Here is a 22,609-nt window from a genome sequence, read left to right on the forward strand (position 1 = left end):
GACAGACCTGTTGAAAGTCTCTGGGTAAGGATAAAAGGGGTTAAAAAAAAGGGGTGATGTCACAGTAGGAGGTCTACTTCACACCAACAAACCAGGAAGAAGAGGTGGATGAAACTTAAAAAAAAACAAAAAAAAAACAACCAAAGCACAAGACTTACTTGTGATGGGGGACTTCAATTACCCAGACATCTGTTGGGAAAATAGCACAGCAGGACACAGATTATCCAATGAGTTCTTGGGATGTATTAGAAACAATTTTTTTTTATTTCAGGAAGTAGAGAAAGCTACCAAGAGAGGCTGTTCTAGATTTCATTTTGACAAACTGGTTGAGAATTTGAAAGTGGAAGGCAGCTTGAGTGGAAATGGTAGAGTTCTTGATTCTAAGGAATGACAGGAAGGCAAACAGCACAATAAAGAATGGATTTCAAGGCGGCAAACTTTAGCAAACTCAGGGAGTTGGTTGGTAAGAGCCCATGGGAAGCAAGTCTAAGGGAAAAAAGTTCAAGAGAGAGTTGGCAGTTTTTCAAAGAGACATTATTAAGGGTAGAAGAGCAAACTACGCCACTGCACAGGAAAGGCAGGATGTATGGCAAAAGACCAGCCTGGCTTACCCAGGAGATGTTCAATGATCTGAAACGCAAAGAGAGTCCTACAAAAAGTGGAAACTAGGTCAAAACACCAAGAGGATTACAAAGGATGAATATAAACAACAGGTATGTAAGGACAAAATTAGAAAGGCTAATGCACAAAATGAGTTTAAACGAGTTAGAGACAAAGGATAACAAGAAAAACATTCTAGAAATACATCAGAAACAAGACGACGACCAAGGACAGGATAGACCCATTACTCAATCAGGGAGGAAAAAGCAGTAACAGAAAATGTGAAATGGCGGAAGTGCTAAATGTCTTTTTGTTTCAGTTTTCACCAAATAGTAGCAATTGGACATCTAACAGTGAATGCCAGTGAAAATGAAGTAGGATCAGAGGGTAAAATAAGGAAAGAAAAAGCTAAAAATTACTTGGACAAGTTAGGATGTCTTCAAGTCACCAGGACCAGATAAAACACATCCTAGAGTACCCATGAAGCAGACACAGGATATATCTGAGCCATTATTTTAAAAAATAATGGAAGACACGTGAGATTCCAGAGGACTGGAAAATGACAAATATAGTGCCAATCTATAAAGGGAAATAAGGACAACCCGGGGAATTAGAGACCAGTCAAAAACAAATGATGTCAAACCAACCTAATAGCTTTCTTTGACAGGATAACAAGCCTTGTGGATAGGGGGGAAGTGGTAGATGTAAGGCTTTTGATATTGTCTTGCAACACCATCTCAAACAAACTAGGGAAATACAACCTAGATGGAGTTACTAGAAGGTGGGTGCATAACTGGTTGGAAAATCATTCCCAGATAATACTTATCAGTGGTTCACAGTCAAGCTGGAAGGGCATATCATGTGTAATTCTGCACGGATCAGTTTTGGATCCAGTTTTGTTCAATATCTTCCTTTATCACATAATTGAGATAAAAGATTTTACCATCAAACCATCTGTAGTGATTCCGCCACCATTGTGAATGTTTGCCAAAATGATGATCCTCCAGTTCATTTTTTGAAACTAACAATTGCTTGAAAGTTATCAGATTTACAAAACTGCATCCACATACCTCTCTTTGTGGCTTTGTTTGAAATCTCAACTCTTACTGAATTCTTGATTCAAATCCACTTAAGCATATGAAACAAATGAAGGAGCCAGACATTTCATGGAGTGTAGCTTTAAGAGCAGCATCTTTAGTAGGATAGTTATCCTTAACATCATTATGCCAAGATAGTTTCACCTTGGCAAAGTATGTGGATGAAATAGAGATTTGTAAAGCAGAAGAAGCAGCTTTATATCTTCACCTGAAGGAAGCCTCAAACTCTAACTCTCCCTCTAAGGAAAGAAGACATTATATAAGCAGCAGGCTACTGATATGTCAGCCTTAGGAATCAGGGTAAAATTAGATTTATTGTATTGCAATATTTAAGATGTAAAGTCCTACCTATTTATTTTCCTTCCATTATGTTTATCCTACTACTCATTTATAATTTGTTCAAAGGATGCATATAAGGCAAGAGGCAAAGCTATTTTTTCTATCGGACCAGTTGAAAATTAAGATGCATATTATGAAAAACTTGTAAAGGGGGCCAAAGAATTCTAGGACAAACTATTAACCTGTTTCAACTGAAAAGGCCTCTTTGGTTAGGGCTGAGCCCTCCCCTCCTCATTTTTGCAAACACCAAGAGGATGGCTCTTATTTTTGGTCCTCAGATCATGTGCCCTTGTCTTCCTTCCTCTTTTATACCTCCAACTGATCACTCAAAAGGGTATCTGAAAAGTTGTTTAATGTATTATATTATCCTATTAGAATCCCTGAGGAGAAGTAACTGGATTTTTGCTCATTTTTTCCCCTTAGGAAATAAAAAATCTCATTTAAGGTCAGGAGAAACTGATCCTTGATGTTCCCTTTGTAAAACTATGTAGAGCAGAGGCTAAGTTATCCTCATCGGCACATATGAATAGGTATTTCTCCCAACTTCATTTTGTCATACCATTCTTTTCATTATCCTCAGCAGCCTAATGCAGAGTGTACCAGCTTTACCTTTGACTGACTAAAGGTAAAGCTCATTTAAAGATTTCATTCTAAACAAAAACTTGAATAAAAAAAACACACTCTGGTTTGCTGAACTTGTCTACTGGAAAGTATATTTTAATGCACTAGCCACACTGGAAAGACTTGTCTTATCTCACTCTGGCCCTGTTTAGTGCTTTGCCAAGCAGCAGCAAATACTCCAGGAACTGTATACAGACTAAGTAAGACATCACATCTGTTTATTAAATACATATTCTGCAGCACTGATAAGCCTGTTTTCATTGTTCAAAGCAAGGTGAAACAAACAAGAAGCACATGTGGCAGAAGTAAATTGTTCTGTTCCCTTACATCTCTTTAATGAAAGAAAAGTACACCGCCCTAACAAACACTCATATAATTAAAAACAAAGCCTCCACAAACTTCTTCTCAGCTACAACTGAGCATAAGGAGCGGATACAAAAAGGTATATTTCTGAAGACACTCACACTAGCTGCTTACAATCTATTTGCTCCGTTACAGGAAGGCATCTGGCAGGCCCCTGGCAAGTTCACACTGCAATAATGATCGTGGTCTGAAGAAAGTGCTATGTACTGGCTGAGATAGGCCACAGAAGAGTGAAATGGAACACTGGCTGATAGAAACCTCCCACATTTGATTGTGAAGTGCAAGCTTCTGTTAACTTTAGCATAAACAAAACCCACAAGCTTTTAAGGTCTTTACATGCTAATCTATTACTATCATTACATATTTCACTGCTGTTGCCAGATATTTTATAGTGCAGCCAACTGTGCAAAGGGGATATGAAAGCAAAATAAGCAAGTGCACATGGTGAAGACCTCTACTTATCTCTCAATCTGTCTGACCAGAAGGACAAAAAAAAAATAGACATCAGGCAAAAATATCTGCTGCAAGGTAAAGGAAAGATATTTTGAATGAGGAACCTTTACAGCAAAATCCTAATAAAAGCAATTTTACTGTCTTCTCTTATTCAAAAAATAAGATGCAATATCTTCAGTATTTTATGTGAGTACGATGAATACATTTTAAAGTTAAGTACAATTTCAGGAAAGGTCTTTTTCAACTAAAATAAAAACCATGCAGAAGAGTGAAAGCACAAACTCTTTATAAAAAGGGAGCCATCCAATCTAGCATAAACATCAAGTGGGATTATTTTATCAGTTATCTCCACAATCCATCAATCTTTATTCAGTGTTAACCATTAACCTGTCAGAAAAGCAAAAAAGAAATGCAATATTTACAGCTGTCAGTGTGACTTTAGTTCTGCTCCTTCGTGTATGTCCACTTTGAACTAAATGAGGCTGAGTCCTCTCATAAAATGTATGTGATCATGTAATTGAAGACTGTATCATAATGAATACACAGAAGAGACAGAACAACAGGTTTGTGGTTGCACAGGCATTTCCTAGCTTCTGAGCAGTTGATTTTACAGCTTAAATGACCTGTTAGAATCCCTGAAGCTTCAGCCCCAGAGCGCAGACAGTTCATTACCTGAAAACAGTTATAGGCTGTCATCCCATAGGGGCGCAAGGACCACTGGGTCCAGATGCTGGGGGAGTCAGTGGTGGGCAAGTCAAGGCCAGCCCGGACCAAGAGCATTCGTCCTCTGACAAATGACAAAGGTTTGTTGCATACAGAAGCAAGAGAGTTCTCAAAAAAAAAAAAAAAGTTGCAAGAAATCTTTACAATGGGAAGTGTTAGGCAACCTGAATTTACGGATCAGATCCCTCTAGTACAGGAGTACAGTGCGACCCCCTTCTGACAACAAAAATTACTACATGACCCCAGAAAGGGAGACTGAAGTCTGAGCCCCACTGTCCCCGGTGAGGGAGCCAGAGCCAAAGCCTAAGAGCTTCAGACCCAGGCAGGAAGCCTGTAACCTGGGCTCCACCTCCTAGGGCTGAAGCAAGTCTAAACCAGCCCTGGCGTCCCGATCCATACTTTGAGAACCGCTGATCTAATACCAACATAGGGAGCAGATCTGAAGACAATCAGTGTAGAGTGAATTGTGTAGCAGAGATTTAGGAAGTACAGTACTAATTCTCATGTATTTCTACAGTGATTGAGTTTTACACCAACAGAGTAACATGGATGTATTCCTGCTATTTTGGAAGGGAGCTAACCCCGTGGTCTGTTAACGTGACTAGATATATCTTAGGCAAAAAAGTATGAGTCTCAATTATAGAATATAGCATTTTCTCCTTACATGTTAACCTTGCATCGACTTTGAGTCCTTTGGCCTTTCCTTCAAAGATCTGCACAACCTACTTCCTAACTTCGGTGTGCCAAAGCAACATGCCTACTTCCCCCTCTGTCACCTCCTCTCTCTGCACCTCTTCCATGCAACATGCTGCAGCTTCTTTGCTGACCTAGTCGCTGTGGCTCCCACTGTCTTTTCTGATATTGATGGTCTTCATTAAAGAATGATTGGGGGGAAATACTTCTTTCAAGAAGTAATTAAAACAATACATAGACCTAGAAGGCATTTTTATCACCACCAAGGTTTTGTTTGATTAGACTCAGACTTTAAGGTCAGAAGGGATCATTATGATCATCTAGTCTGACCTCCTGCACAACGCAGGCCATAGAATCTCACTCCTGTAACAAACCCCTAACCTATGTCTGAGTTATTGAAGTCTTCAAATTGTGGTTTGAAGACCTCAAGCCGCAGAGAATCCTCCAGCAAGTGACCCATGCCCCATGCTACAGAGGAAGGTGAAAAACCTCCAGGGCCTCTGCCAATCTGCCCTAGAGGAAAATTCCTTCCCAACCCCAAATATGGCGATCAGTTAAACCCTGAGCATGTGGCCAAGACTCACCAGCCAGCACCCAGGAAATAATTCTCTGTAGTAACTCAGATCCCACCCCATCTAACATCCCATCACAGACCACTGGGCCTACTTACCTGCTGATAATCAAAGATCAATTGCCAAATTAATTGCCAAAATTAGGCTATTAGATTGGCTTGTCCATCCTTCATTTGCTTGTCATCTATTTAGATCAGTGGCATCCAACATGTAGCCCAAGGTTAGGCCACTTGAGGCTTCTGAGACTATAAACCATGGCCCTCAAGGTCCCCTCTGTTAAGTAAATCAGCCTGTCACTAAGAAGAGAGATTAGGGGGCACCATTTTCCTAAATGAACACTGCTTCCCTATAGCCCCAAAAGCAGCTCTGCTCAAAGCCGGAAGGACTCAAAGCAGCTATCACTCCTGTTCAGCTTCAGCTATGCCTCACTGGCTTCCAGCTGTATCACAGAGGTGAAAGGAGAGAGTAGTAGTTCTGGCTGTGATGTCCCCGGGAGAAAAGGAGCTCCAATGACTCTTCCTCGACCCAGCCGATTCACTGAGGCTAACCACAATTAGAGCAGCTGGAGTCTGAGCCTGGCGTGTTGCACCACATAGGTGCAAGTAGCCATGTGTCCCAGGAGTTTCAGGCAATTCCTTGCTGTGGTGGTGGGGAACTGCCTAAGACTTCAAATGATATCACCCAGGCCTGGAACCTCACTTCCAGGAGATATGCCCTGGCCTGTGTCGAGTCCAGTACCATCCCTATAAATTCTATCCACTGAACCGGGGACAACGTAGATTTCCCCACATTCAGGAGAAGGCCCGGTTCACTGAACGTCATTCTTATCAAGTTGACTTGTACCTGATGCCTGTGTAGGAATGTGGACACGACTACCATACACTTGGTAAATACTCGAGGAGCTGCTGGCAGAGGACTCTGAATTGGCAGTGGTTGTTGCTCACCACAAACCTGAGGTACCTTCTGTGGGTTGGTCCAACTGCTATATGAAAGTATGCATCCTTCAAGTTGAGGGCAGCATACCAGTCCCCTGGATCCTGGGAAGGGATAATGGAGGCCAAAGAGACCATGAGGAACTTCTTTATAAACCTGTTGAGCTCTCGTAGGTCTAGGATAGGCCTGAGCTCACCTTTGGCTTTCAGTATTAGGAAATACCAGGAATAGAAGCCCTTGCCCTTCGGCTCCCGAGGAACCACTTCCACTGCTCCCAGCTACAGGAGCAAGTGCACCTCCTGTATGAGGAGTTTCTCAGGAGAAGGGTCCCTGAAGACGGATGGGGAAGGAGGGTGGAAGGGCCGAGAACTGGAGAGAGTATCCCCTTTCTACTGTGTGGAGCACCCATCGGTTCGATGTGATATGAGCCCACACAAGATAGAAAGGGGACAGTCAGGACGAGAAAGTAAGATGGGTTGGATCCAGTCCATGCACTGGTGCGCCATCCTCGTGTGCCTGTTTCTGGCCTGAAGATGACTTGGATTGGCCAGAGCCCTGGCCTGAGGACGGGTGCTGTCTTTTCCTGCCGCTCCTGTTCCTCCTCCAGGAATTGTCCTGCGGTTCTGTGGTTGGTAGAACCCCGGAGAGGGTTGCGGCCTGAAGTGCTTCCGATCCGGGGTCTGACGGGGGCTGGAGCGCAGCCTCCATAAGGAGGACTTTAAGATGTGAGTCTTTGTCTTTCAAAGTCCTAGGGCAAAACTCACGACCGATCTGGCACCACTCCTTCTGGTGACTCTCCCCGAGGCACCTTAAACACAAGATGTGCAACTCCAGGGGGCGCCCAGGCTGACCCGATGGATGATGCTAGGGGAAAAATCTTCTGGCTGCCATGCACATGCACACACCTGACTGGAATGGACATGAACAAGCACTCTAAGAAACAGTAGTCATTAGTGTTTTTGGGGAAGACAGCCTGTGATTAACCCTGTACCAGATTGGTAGGAGCCAATAACTGCAGTGACAACATGTTCAGGCCCTCTGAGGGAAACCATACAATATTGTTTCCCTTAACAGCCCTTTGGGATGACTGAGGAGAGCTGAGCCTTGTCCACCTTTCTTCAGTCAGAATGAGTAAATTGCTCATGACAGATCTCAGGAAGTAGGGAAGGATTTACCAGGGAAAAGCCCTCTCGTTAGAAAAACTAGGGCAAAAACTTTTTTTCTTTAATCCAGTTCACTCACTAAAAATGCCCTACATGGCTAAGACTACTATAAAAATAACACTGATGGTGACAGACTGGTTGCTTACAATTTTTCAATAGCTTGGCGCATTTTAAACCAAATACCAATAATTATGTAAATAAAACCCTGTTCATACTTCAACTACTAAAATTAAATTACAGGGTTTGCTATATTACCGATCAAAAATATTACACACCTGTGGCATAACTGACAAACTAGATATTATACAACTAGTAAGAAGTCAGTATAACATCCCTTTTTACTCATAACTGTTCAATCCCCAATGCACACATTTAGAACTTCCATGCCATTCATAATATTTTATTTTCATGCTTGTTTTCCTTCCAATAGACTTTGATGGGAGAACAATTTATTACACCCCATGATAAATGTATCCTTAGGATCTCCCCTGACCTTTCGAAATACTTTATTTCTATTCATCTTCAAAACTAAAACAAAAGAAAACCACTTTTAAGTGAGACATTTTAAGTATACCAACTTGAGCCTATTTTGGCAAACTACTAAACAAAATCTAATATTAACAAGACATTTTCATCTGCTAGTTTAACTAAACTTCAGCATAGATGCCATTCTCCATTTAATTAATTATCTCAGAATAAAAACAGCCTTGTTTTTAAAGGAGGTAATTTTACTGAAGATTGTCTAGCTAAAAAAGGCTAATGAGAAGTGCCATACCTATAGACAGGACTCAAACCATTGAGTATACCAAGAAAGTCAGTATTCACCAGAGGAGCCAAATTTGTAGAGAATTCAACAGCTGGCCTTCTCAGAAGCTTGAGAGTGTTTTCTGAGCCGTAAAAACAAACTATATTTGACAAATACCCTTATTCGGTTTTAGTCTTTCAGCTCCACTAATCAAACAATAATTTCATACAAATTCTTCATACACATTTGCAAATCTCAAAGTGGCTGCGTTAATAAATTTGGTAACAGTAAGACTATCCAGTGAAAAAGAACAACCTAAAACTAGCCAAATAAAACAGATGAACATCCTTAGTTGTACAAGCTTATAGAAAGGGTCATTTAATTTAGCTAAACTATGTTGCCATACTCTGATGATGGGGGCCATATAGATACCTAGACAAAGAGAGATTAAGAGTTTCGCCTCAAAGCAATTTTTAAGTGCTATATGTTTCTTCATTTTACCCTTTTTTACCAGGTTATGTATGTAAAGAAAACAAATTTGATAGCTGTGGAAAGTGAAATGGCAGAGTTCTAAAACTAAATTTGTAGAATGTTAGTCCAAGACTTCAAACGAAGACTTCAAGTATACTTTTTTAAATAGCTACCTGATTAATCTTCTCTCTCTGCAGCAACTAACTGAAAAACTGTCAGATTAATTTCACATAACCCCCATCTATACAACAGCTGTGTAACAGTAAATATTTAGTAGCTGTGCCACTGCACTTATAATAAAAAATAAATATTTTGCATGGGTAAAAAAAGACAGTTATTAAAAATGTCACAGAAATTTAATATACAAACAAAAAGTTAAGGAAGAAAAGGCAATAAAATGTTAACTATTGCAGGATAATATGATACAACATTTCAGCAGAGATATACAGACATCTGAAAGAATGGAGCCTGTTCTGTTTTTCACTCACTGTAAGTGCTGAGCCGTAAGTGGTATTTGGAGCTAACCTAACTAAATTAAAGTTAGTGTTATTCAAAGTAAGTTTATTCAAATTTAGTTTTCTAACGGCACTAAACTCACATTTAACTCCACCACTCTAAAAAAACCTACTGGTTAACAATGGTTCATGCTATGGGTGCTTATTTCATAGAATGTGCACTAAGAGTGCCTTCTTGTGATTTAAAAGAACTGAATTCCAAGAAGTGGAGTAGTGTCCATACAGGAAGCTAGTTTACAACAGCTAGTCTGTGCCATTTCTATCAAGATAAGCCCTTAAACCCAAGCTTATTCAGTTTCATGTCATGGGATTCTCAACTTCACTTGTCTTATCAGTATGCATAAAAGTGCATAACTACACTGACAGTTGCGGTGTATATTAAAGTTAATACCTTTCTTTATAATTATTTGTAGATTATCATCTTGCATCCTGTACAGAAACAGACCAAAGTTTTTAAATGTCTAAAGTTGACACACAAGTTATAGTGAGATATTGGATTCACCAAGGCCAAACCATGCCTGACTAACCTAATTGCCTTCTATGAGGAGATAACTGGCTCTGTGGATGAGGGGAAAGCAGTGGATGTGTTATTCCTTGACTTTAGCACAGCTTTTGATACGGGCTCCCACAGTATTTTTGCTGGCAAGTTAAAGAAGTATGGGCTAGATGAATGGACTATAAGGTGAATAGAAAGCTGGTTAGATCATCAGGTTCAACGGGTAGTGATCAATGGCTCCATATCTAGTTGGCAGCTGGTATCAAGCGGAATGCCGCAAGGGTCGGTCCTGGGGACGGTTTTGTTCAATATCTTCATTAATGATTGGAAGGATGGTGCGAATTGCACTCTCAGCAAGTTTGCAGATGACACTAAACTGGGAGGAGTGGTAGATACGCTGGAAGGTAGGGATAGGATACAGAAGGACCTAGACAAATTAGAGGACTGGGCGAAAAGAAACCTAATGAGGTTCAACAAGGACAAGTGCAGAGTCCTGCACTTAGGATGGAAGAATCCCATGCACTGATACAGACTAGGGACCGAATGGCTAGGCAGCAGTTCTGCAGAAAAGGACCTAGGGGTTACAGTGGACGAGAAGCTGGATATGAGTCAACAGTGTGCCCTTGTTGCCAAGAAGGCAAACGGCATTTTGGGCTGTATAAGTAGGGGCATTGCCAGCAGATTGAGGGATGTGATAATTCCCCTCTATTCAACATTGGTGAGGCCTCATCTGGAGTACTGTATCCAGTTTTGGGCCCCATACTACAAGCAGGATGTGGAAAAATTGGAAAGAGTCCAATGGAAGGCAACAAAACTGGTTAGGAGGCTGGAACACATGACATGTGAAGAGAGGCTGAGGGAACTGGGATTGTTTAGTCTGCAGAAGAGAAGAATGAGGGGAGATTTTGATAGCTGCTTTCAACTACCTGAAAGGGGGTTCCAAAGAGGATGGACCTAGACTGTTCTCAGTGGTACCAGATGACAGAACAAGGAGTAATGGTTTCAAGTTGCAGTGGGGGAGGTTTAGGTTGGATATTAGGAAAAACTTTTTCATTGGAGGGTGGTGAAGCGCTGGAATGGGTTACCTAGGGAGGTGGTAGAATCTCTTTCCTTAGAGGTTTTTAAGGTCAGGCTTGACAAAGCCCTGGCTGGGATGATTTAGTTAGGAATTGGTCCTGCGTTGAGCAGGGGGTTGGACTAGATGGCCTCCTGAGGTCCCTTCCAACCCTGATATTCTATGATTGCCAAAGGTTCCCAGTAGCAACTCCTACTAATTGTACTGTGAACTTCAAGCATTCAGCCCTTTTGAAAAAAAAGTTAGATTACTTTGATTTAGGAGTCAACTTTGGGTACCATTTTGGCCTAAAACTGTATTGTCAGTCAACCAAAAAGTGCTTTTTGAATGTACTTGATTTTTTCACATCTATGAAGTAGCTTTGACCAGTATATTAGTTCAGGAAGAGAAGTTGACTTCACAGAAACAGTGACAGGCCAGTGTCCCTTTCCCTTCCATTTAGCTAGTCCCCACCTAACACGTGCCCACTCAAAAAATACCCCACCTCCCAAAATTGTTTGTACTGTGCCTAGCACAACAGGGCCTGTTCTCAGATCATCACTATGCACTAGCAATTAATAAAAAAAAAAAATCCCCAATACTTACCACATTGAAATTTAAGTTCTTTTCTACCCATTCCTTGGCTTCCTTGAATTCATCTTTCATTTCCATGATATACAGTGTATCCAAGGCATCTACTATTGTTGCTCCTTGAATGTTACCTGAAAACACATGGAAATATAATTATATACACTCTAATAGTAATTTCTTCAAATAAATCTGGTTAAAAATAAATTAACATACAAACAAGTAGACAACTAGTTTCTAGTCACTTCATTTTGATTCTCTTGCCTGAGCAAAACACTAAATGTTTTTGTTTCAAATACTATAGGGGAATGTTTATGTTTCATTGACTTTTCTACTGGATTGGGGTGGGGGGGGGAGGGGAAGTGTGTTTTATACTTTGGCTTGGAAGGATTAGATTTCCATCTGTAAATGTCATGTCAGCAAATGTATTTCACTGTAAACACAGAAGCTGATGAAAAACATTTCTATGGGTTGCAGAAATTTACAGATTGTCAAAATAAGAAAAATGCTGCTTGAGAGCTTAGTTTGATTTAAGGATATTTACTTTGTATATTTTTAAATGTGATGTTGACAATTTTTTATTTTAATGGTTATAAAATTAACTTTTTGAATCTCAGTGTCTAATTTCATTTAGTTGTCTCACTTCCCCCCCATAATTTCCCACAACTGTGAAGTTTTGAATTTGACAAAAATTTTAAAGAAATGCTTAAACATATTATCCACTGAAATTTTTTTTAAATCACATTCTGCCCAGCCTACTTGTATTGTACACACTAAAATTTAATAGATAATGTCCTTTCAAGTAGTAACAAGCTTTAACAATATTTTTCCACGTATAAGACCGACAAAAGTACATAAGATCTACGACCACTGTAATACCAGTGAATGTTCTAGTTTTGAAAATGTCAGAGTCTTTTTTTGGGTTGTCAGTCAGTCAGTCTTTGTCTTGCACACTCAGTACATAGTACTAAACAGCCACTGAGGATCTTAAAACACTACTGATTTACTAAGTTTGACAACATCAAGAGTTAGAAAATACTATTCTCATTTTCTAGGGTCACACAGGAGTGCTTGACAAAACAAGGAATAGACCCTTGAACTCGTCTTCTAATCACGCACTGCAATCAAAAGAACATCCTTTCTCTAACTGAATTTTGTTTATATTCCACTTGGCCCTGCCTGGACCTCAAGTGACCTCACCTACTATTATTCGTATTACTGTTCCGAGGAGCCCTACTCATGGGCGAGGCCCCATTGTGCTAGGCACTTTACAACAGAACACAAATACAGTCTCCGCCACACAGAGCTTACAATATAACTGTAATACCAGAGACAAATGGATACAGACAGTTTTTTTCATCTTTGTCTTCAATTAAGTGTGCATGTCAACCAGTTTATCTTCCAATTCAAAACCAAAAGAGGTATTAGATGCTATTTCTAGAACTAGTGCTGGTGACTCGTGAAGGCTGCAACCCTCCTTCTTGATTTTGGGGATTTAAAGAAGTCAGTTTATCACAACTTTCCATTTAAAAAAGTATCTACCCTGTTTTGTCACAAAACAAAATACATCACCAGTGTTTAAAATCTTACACTGACTTTTCCCTGAAGATTCATGAACCTATCACACTGGTGCGGGGCTGGTGAGGCAGGGGCAGGAAGCCACCAGAGATACTTGCTATTGGCTTTAGGTTGTCTCAAGCTTCCTCCAAATGGAGTGTACAGTCTGAATAAATTCCATCACAGCCATAGCCAACATACTGAGGATGCCACAATGGCACAGCTTGTGCCAGGCTAGCCAGCCCACATTCACCTGCAAAACACATATGCTTAGTGTCTGTTCACAAGGGCATGGGGACAACTCTTCAGGTACTCTATGGAGGAACTGATATGTTGATTGAGCACTATATAAAAACTTGGATCAATAGAAAACCTAAGCTAAGAATAAAAATCCCTTTTTTAATATGAATATTAAACAAATTAAGACTTGTAGTATCACTGATCCAACTGTCGGCTCCAGAGTGTGTGTTCGTAAATCCTACTCCTCCACAAGATTTTATGATGGGCAGGAAGTTTGGCAGGAGCCCAACACCCATGAAGCAAGAAACAAGGTCAGTGCTGATATCACAGCAGGCTTGCCACACATGCATGCAGTTCAGTGCTAGCTGCAATTTATTACTGCTGTTATGAAACTTCTGCTTTTAGAATACTGTATTTTAAATGATTACCATAATTAAAAATTATAGATAGAGCAAAGATGAGAGGAATTCACAAGGGTAATACACACAACACCAAATCAAATCAGAAAGACTCAGTGAATAAAGTACTGGTAGAACAGAAGAGGGCTTAAAATCCTGAGGAAACAGTACTGGAAACTATTAAAATGCTTACTGGAAAACTAACAGAGCAAAAACAGAATATCCAAGCATTTCCAAGTGGAGGCACTGTTAGCAAAGGATGTAAAAAAAGTTAACAGACTGAGGAAGCAGCTCTATAATGCATAATGCCCCTTTCTCATAAATTCAAGCTGACAGTGTCCCTTTAACTTAGTAAAGGGACTTGACTATGTTTTTGTTCTGTGTTTGTACAGTGCCTTTCGCACTGAGGTATTGGTCCATGATTGGGTATCTTAGGTCTTATGGTAATACAGATAATAGCAGTAATAATAAAAGCAGCATTCTAGTCTAAACTTCCACTTCCACTGATAACATCTCAAAAATGTTATTTCAGTCTCAAACTGTTTATATGCTGCTTCTTAGCAAAAAGGAATTTTAGTCGATAATAAACACGCTTATTTTAAGCCAGATTTACTCAGTAGTTTAATATTTATATTTTAAATTTATTTTTGTTTACATATGTGATCTAATTGTGTGTTCGATGCAGAAGCACCTAGATGTATTGGCTAACATTTGAGAACACTAGTTTGCCTGTGAATTCATCTTGCTGAGTCAACAACAGATAACTAATTTTTTAGAAATATGTATTTAGTTGCCAGTGTAACTTTAACACTGGCATACTGTTCTTGAAATGTTTACCACCATAGAAATAAATCAGCAACGTGGATTTGTACTAAGACTACAAAGCAACACTATATTCCTGTGTTGAACTGCTGTACTAATTGCAGTTTTGGTTTCCTGTTTTAGAATTTAGAGCTTCAGGTCTCTTGCTTATTCATGAAACAGATAAGCAATTTGACTCCTTGTACAGAAATGACAGGGCTGCCAATTTTTTTTAAGAGCACTGTTTGAAGAACATACTAATTCTTCTGTTATTACTTACTTGTGACACCTTACATTACTGTAACTGGTTATAGGAAAAAAATTAACTTCATTAACTATCTTCTTTGTGCATTTCTCAGAACCGTGTATTTACCCACTTGCACGGTGATGTTGATTGCCAGCTGCTAATCTACTCCACTTCGCCCTGAATGGTCTCTTGTAACATATATTAACTTATCTGTGACACTCTACCTTTCCCTATAAAAGAACGGTCTTTTACCAACAGAAGTTGTATCAAGAAAAGATATTACTTCACCCACACCTCTATAATATCCTAAGATCAGCATAGCTATAATACTGAAAATTCCCACTCCATGTCAGGCACTAGCGTAACTTCACCTTAGACCTCCACTCTGAGAGCTCAAGTTCACTCAGCCCTAGGGCCTGCAAGAGGATGTTTACCAGTAACAGTACAGCAGAATTGCTGCTGTTTGAGGTTTGAAACCAGAAGGGCGTCTCCTCTTCCCACAACCCCTGCATGGAGCCCCTTTCTCATAAATTCAAGCTGACAGCGTCCCTTTAACTTAATAAAGTAACTTGTGCTTATCTAAATCCAACAAATGTCCTTACAAATGTAAAGGATGATACAAAATGCAAGACATTGTACACTAGTGGTAGCTGCAGGACAGCAGTTCAGGAATGGTACACTATGATCTAAGTCAACAAAATCATACAAGAAAGCAAGGGGCATGCTCAGGAACTCTACTAGGAAACAGATAAGCGGATACATCATATCATGTTATGGTTCTAGAGACATTTAATAACCAAGTACTGTGAAACCTGCTTATAGCGAATTCTGTAATAGTTCAGCTCCACTTACAGGGGGAAAAAAAGAGTTTGTATCTTGATTTCCTTCTGTGCATTTTGATGGACTTTTCCTCTGCTTGCATTGCAATACCTCTCCCTATGTTAATCCTCTTTTAATACAGCTAATGTCTTTAAAGTGGTGGTTTTCAACTTTTTTGCATTTGTGGACCCCTAAATATGTTTTGAATGGAGGTACAGACCCCTTTGGAAATTTTAGTCTGAGGGACCCCCCCGGTCCACAGGTTGAAAACCACTGCTCTAAAGAGTTAAGCACTGCATTCCAGGGTGTGTCACCTAACCCACCCCCAGCTTTGAGCAAGAGAAAAAGATGCTTCTGCCCTGTTGAGGAAGGAGGTTTGGAGTCATTCATGGCTGCAGCTGTTTCCTGTGAGGAGCAGAAAAACAATTTTGCTATCTGATGCGAGCAGTTGTAATAAGGATGCCGTCTTCCTAGGTACATCTAAACAGCAGCTGGCAGTGAGCCTCCCAGCCTTGGTGGATAGACCCATGACCCAGGGGGGTGGCTAGCCCAAGTCTCTGCGGGTACATCACCACCCACGCTGCTATTTTAGCGTGCTAGCTCAAGCCCCGCTAGCACAAGTGTCTACCTGAGCTGAGAGGCTCACTACCAGCTTGAGTGAACAATATGGAGAGACTCTCAGACAGACTCCCCTGTATTTATATGACAAGCTGGCTGTGGTGATAAAAAAATTAAAGTCTGCTTTTTCTGAGTGCTCCCCTATATTTTGAACACTGTACCATCCACATTCTGTAGCATGGGAACTGAAGTCATTCAGATTTTAGACACATTAAAACACCCCATTTTTTTTAATTAGATGTATTTGGAAAGATACTGATTTCTTCTTAATACACAAAAGTTTAAAGCGGAGATCTCCAAAAAAGCAGCTACAGAGGGTAATGCAGAATATTTTATAAATATAAAACATAAAAACCCTCAACTCAGCCCTAAATATGGAGCCATGATTGGTATCTCTACAGTACTGAGCAAGAAGACTGGCCTAAAATTCTTAACCAAGGAAGAAAGTAGAGAGAGTTGTCAACTCTCACCATTTTATTGAGACTCTCATAATATTGGGTGTTATTCTCAAGGCTCCAGCTCCTGGAATCCAGTGATTACATAAAAGTCTCTCCCTCTTAAAAAAAAGTAACCAAATGAAGCCCTCAAGTTTCATCAACAGCTTGAAAACGTGAATACCCCAATGCCTGAACAGATATGAAACCATAAGGCCAATACAAAGAACTTAACATGTATTTTTTTTAGTTTCATAGTTTTGAGGCCTGACTCATGAATTTTGAGCACATGGCGTTGGAAATACTGAGTTAACTCACAAGTACTATTTATGGGAACTCAAAATTACAAGAAAGCTACATAAAGCATACAATTGTACCATGAAAAAAAACACAATTGTAACCATTCAAACCCACCAAATACATCAGGAAAGAAACAGGAACTTTCTAGAAATGAAATGGCAAACTAAGAAACAAATCACTTAATATCATGTTGTTAGCTAAATTACTCAAGCCTATAAATACACATATAACCTTTTTGAAAACTTGCATATGTAGACCACATGTAACTGTGTAATTACACCAACATTAAATCTCAAAGTCCCAAGAATTATAGACCAATGAGTTTAATTTCAATGCCTTTATTAGAATAAAGCAGATGCTTTCTGAGCATCAAAAGCAAAGTAAGATTGCTAATTATCATTTCAACATAACGCTATCATGCTAAGCTCTTTTTTCAGTAGGGCAACAAATGTGGGGAATAAAGGAAATCCAACAAGCATTTCTCTCAAATTTAAGTAAACTATTTTAAAATGTTTCACAAGACTTTTCTAACAAAAAGATGTTTGACTTAGATAGCACTATAAAAATATACTAATGGTTCACTGCTGAGTTGCAAATAACGTCAATGAAACTTAGTAGGGATGTATTCTAGATTCTTCACTGTTTTGGGGATGGCACAGAAAAAACACTGATCAAATTGGAGGATAATTACTTGAAAAGGGATTATACACTTAGAAGTTAGTATTACAGTTCGGAGCCAAATTTGAGAAACTGGGTTCAAATCCTTAAAGTTTGACAGTGAAAGTTAATTTAGTTCATAATTGCAGGAATACTCAAATGTACAAGTTTACTGAAAGGGTAGTAGTACCAGAGAATAATCAAGGAGTTAAGTGTAATTAAAAAAACACACACACAAAAAGGCAACTGATGTTCTATTTTAGTTACATATTTTAAATAAAAAATAGCATGTGGTTTGTCTTACTTAGGGTAGGAACAAAAGTAAAGAAGGTGGTCAATAGAGCACACATTAAATGGATTAAGATTTGACTAGCTAAAAGATATTAAAAAGAGAATAGTCAGTGAAAGGAGGTGTTTCTAGTGGGTTCCAAAGGGATCAACACTAGACCTTACACTATTCAACATTTTCATCAGTGATCTGAAAGTAAATAAACTGCCTGATAAAATTTGTGGATGACAAAGACTGGCAGAATGATAAATGATACAGAGACAGAGCAGTCAATCAGAGCAACAGAGATCACATGGTAAGCTGTCCCCAATTTAAATAATATGGATTTTAATACCACCAAATGCAACAGGGAATGGAGGTCATACCTACATCTAGGAACAGGGAATGGAGGTCATACCTACACAGTGAGAAAATGTACATTGGAAAGCAATGACTCTGAAAAGGATTATGGGGTCATAGTGGACAAGCAAGTCCACATGAGTTCCCAGTGCGATACTGTGGCAAAATGGCCTAATGTGAATCTTGGACAGCTAAACAGAGGGAGTAGCAAGGTGATTTTACCTCTGTGTATGGCATTGGTGTGATCGACAATGAAATACTACATATAGTTTGGTGTCTACATTTTTAAAAGGGTCTTGAAAAAACTGGAGAATGTGCAGAAAAGAGCTATAAAATTATTCAAGGGTTGGAAAAAATGACTTACAGTGCCTGTTTAACTTGTCAAAAAAGGTTGAGAGGTGACTTTGATTATATTGTATAAGTACCTTCACTGGGAGAAAATACCAGGTACTAAAGAGCCCTTGAGTGTAGCAGAGAAAGGCATAAAAGCATCACAGACTGGAAGCTGAAGCCAGACAAGTCAAACGGGAAATTGGGCACACATTTTTAACCAAGTGATTTACCATTTGAACAAACTACAAATGGCAATGGTGGAGTCTCATGCCTTGATGTAGAGAATTTTGCAAGAGATGTTTTAGCCAAACACAAGTTATGATTTAGTCAAACAAGCTGGTAGCTTAAACACAAGGGTAACTGGGTGAATTGAAATGTAATGGACTGTGATATACAGGAGATCAGATTAGATTATCTATAGTCTCTTCTGACCTTATACTCTAAGTCTATGATCTGTTGATTTTGAAATGGTAACCAACGTACTGTACGTGACTTGACTGGGGTGGGACAGCCTTTGCCTGGGAAATAAATACTACAAAGTGGAAACTGGAAAGAATTCATGAGGTGGATAATAAAAAGGAAAGTTGGGAAAAAAAAGAAGTTGACAAAGAATTAAGGGATTTGGGCCTCTATAGTCTGTAGCAGCTGCTGTCAAACTCATCTGACAAAGATCTTGTTGCCAGCTGCCAAGTGGGTGGGTGGAGGAATAACACCATAAATACTTTTCTATTACTACTTTTCCATTACAAGACTGCTAGAGTTCACATTGAGAAGTTATAAAATTGTGAATGAAAGACCAAAATCATTAATGAACCATATGTTTTCTAATGCAATGTAGTCCACACAGTTATGAATGCAAGAAGTGGTGATTTGTGAAAAAGACACCAAAAGGTTGTCCCCACTGGACTAGAGAAGAGAGTTGTTAATGGATGTTATTGACTGAAAAATTGAAACAGAAGACAGCCATCAAGTTGCCAAAAAGAACATTAAATCCAATAACTAATAATGTCAGATAAAATTAACAAGCTGAATGAAAAAATAAGTTTACTGCGTCAAAACAACTTCCCAGCTACCAAAGCTATCTAAAACAACAGTCTAAAAAATGGGGAAGTAGACAGCAGTATTTATCAGCTTGTGGTGCAAGACTCGCACGCAGGTCACACATGTGGGTCTGCTGGCTCCTTATCTCAGGCTGAAAAACAGAGTTTCAAAAAAATCTCTAAGGCACTAGAATGAAGAGGAAGTGAAGTAAAGATCCTTTTTCCTTTTCTCCGCAGCATTTCTCTTCCTCCTCTACCAGCGCTGTACTTAGCTGGAATGGAAGGAAATCAGCTGCCTTGATCTCACAGCATAGTGCAAAACAAACTGGGGGAGGAGCAAGGAGAGGACCATCAACACTTCCCAACACAATATCACTCTCAATGCCTTGTATCCCATCTTGATACATCCACTACCCAATCCAGCATCCAAAACTAGGCCCCGACCTTGTAATCCTTTGTGTCCAACAAAAGAATACGGGATGAGTTGCATCAAGAAATCTTGACTTTTGGCGTGCGGTTTCAGAGACAAAAAGGAGTTGTTTTAAAACTTAGGAAATTTGGCATACCCCACTAACAGATGGCCTTCCTAAAAGCAGTACAATTGTCCTTTCTTGTCCTAAGGAAAAGGTAGTTTTTATAGTTACTAGGGCTGGCGATTAATCACAATTAACTCACGCGATTAACTAAAAAAAATTATCGCAATTAAAAAAGTAATGATCAATCAGTTTTAATCACACTGTTAAACAGAATACCAATTGAAATTTATTAAATGTTTTTTGGATGTTTTTCTACATTTTCAAATATATTGATTTAAATTACAACGCATAATAAATGTGAATGCCTGTTCTCACTTTCAGGTGACATTGTAAACAAGAAGCAGGCAGCATCATCTCCTGCAAATGTAAACAAACTTGTTTGTCTGAGTGATTGTCTGAACAAGGAGGAGGACTGAATGGATTTGTAGGTGCTAAAGTTTAACATTGTTTTATTTATGAATGCTGTTATTTTTTGTACATAATTCTACATTTTTAAGTTCAACTTTCATGATACAGATTGCATTACAGTACTTGTATGAAGTGAATTGAAAAATACTATTTTATTTTTTATAGCACAAATATCTAACAAATATAAAGTGAGCACTGTACACTTTGTATTCTATGTTGTAACTGAAGTCAGTATATTTGAAAATGTAGAAAACATCGAAAAATATTTAAATAAATGGTATTCTATTAGGCAATTATTTTTTTTAATTGCTTGGCAGCCATAATGGTTACTTAATACTTTGTATTTCTGTGATAAAGTCTTTAATAGTATTGAGATGCACTAAAGAAATACGTCTAATATTTTAGACTATTTTACATTACTTCCATAACCAGAATGAAGCAACTATTGTTTTGCCATTTTCTCAGCTACTGTTTATACAGAAGTGGAAGAGCTAAGCCAGGGCACAGAACACACTGTAGTAATTTAATAATCACAAGTGTACATTTTATGAAACGCTGCACTCAGATATGCTACTGTTCTGTTTTCTGCATCTGTATCCTGGCCAGATCAAACATGGCTGCCTCAATTTCTCATTTCATCTACCCAGCAAGAGCTGGCACAACTTTTATTCAGTACAAGAAAAAAAATATGAACCTGATTATGTATCATAAGAAGTTATCCTGGGCTAACAGACAGGAAGCAACCTTACATAGTAGACATTTTATTATGTTCTCAAACAGGAATCACCTGCAAGTTTTCTAAGTACACATACAGTACTACCAAGAACACACTGAATTATGTTATCCTCACTATATGCAGAAACGTACAAATGTCTGACTCAAAGCTGACATTTCTGTATACCTATAGCTGTTATTAAAGTGCTGAGGTAAAGGCTGACTCAGATTTTAAGAAGCTGACTTCCTAGATTTAAAATTCACTACAGGGTTTTTTTTCCTTGATGATACTCCAATATATTGTTAGCGATTAAAGTTACCAAGAGAATGATTAATTATTAAAAATGCACCAAAGCCAAATGTAGCAAAGCCCTAGTTAAAATCTGGCTAATCCCCTACAGTGCTGGAATGTTGTCAGATTTCAACACTTCGGATTAGATTTTAATACAGTCAATTGGCAATAGCGGAAAATGAACAGAACACTTTCAATCCAATGAGTCTTCCTAACTGACTTTTCAGTGGACTGTGGTGTATAGGAATTGGGTTGTATACCTCTAGTTTCGGGTTCCTCTTCTCTTGAAGAAGCCATCTAAATCTAATAGCAGCAGTGTATTTATTTATTTAGTTCTCCTAGGTACATGCTTGTATATAGTAGTTTTATATGGTTAAGGGAAACTCAACTGTGCCTATGCAGGTTTCCTCATATTCTTAATGTTGCATAAAGAGCAGACAAGGACTTTGGCGACTAGGCAGACTTCTGAAAATGTTACCCACGGCATTTAAGAGCATAAGATTTAGAGACCAATTAACAGACCAACAAAAATCCAATAGCTTAATGAAGGTGATCATATAACAAAGTGGAGCAGAATTCTACATAACATCTTTGGGGATATGTCCTAAAATGGGGGTTATTTAATAAAGCAATGTAAGCAAACGGATATCCCACCCCAATACAAATACAGTACACATATATTGAATGCAATCCAACAAAAACCAAAATCAAACAAAAACAAACTTACACCTTCTGGGGGTTTTACTTTATTGTTAACTTAAATAAACCTCAGGGTAAAGCGCTCTCCTTCGACTGGCTGCTCCTATGATTTTTTTCCTTGCATGTTTAGCTCCCTCTGCCTTGGGAAAGTTAGGGGTGGCACGGGCAGACACTAACTTCTCTTCTTCAATTACAATTAAGAAGACTCCTGTTATGAGTCCACAGATATAGTTCTTTATACAGAATTCTAGCATTTTCACAGTGGGCTCCCAGATCAAATCTGCTTAGTTTACTAATAACTTGAGTTTTTTCCCCCCCATCTAGCTGCCCTCTCTGTACACTCAACCCCCAAATGTGAAAGTCAACCAGGATTCTTTCTGGCTCGTGAATCAGCATTAAGATTTTACGATTGGAACTTAATTTTTAGGTTCTCCCATAGTTGAACTGGCTCTGCAGTGCCAA

At 39.0% G+C, this 22,609-nt stretch overlaps 1 protein-coding gene across 1 annotated transcript in view; it reads right to left on the reverse strand.

Annotated features, from left to right (window-relative positions):
* Positions 1-22,609, reverse strand: part of MAN1A1 (mannosidase alpha class 1A member 1) — a 201,860-nt gene that overhangs the window by 120,612 nt on the left and 58,639 nt on the right. Inside the window, exon 3 of the mRNA XM_045010119.1 lies at positions 11,445-11,560. Coding sequence (XP_044866054.1) covers positions 11,445-11,560 — 116 coding nt within the window. The remainder of the gene's footprint in view (positions 1-11,444; positions 11,561-22,609) is intronic.

This window comes from Mauremys mutica, chromosome 3 (genome assembly GCF_020497125.1).
Source record: "Mauremys mutica isolate MM-2020 ecotype Southern chromosome 3, ASM2049712v1, whole genome shotgun sequence".
Lineage (NCBI taxonomy): Eukaryota > Metazoa > Chordata > Testudines > Geoemydidae > Mauremys > Mauremys mutica.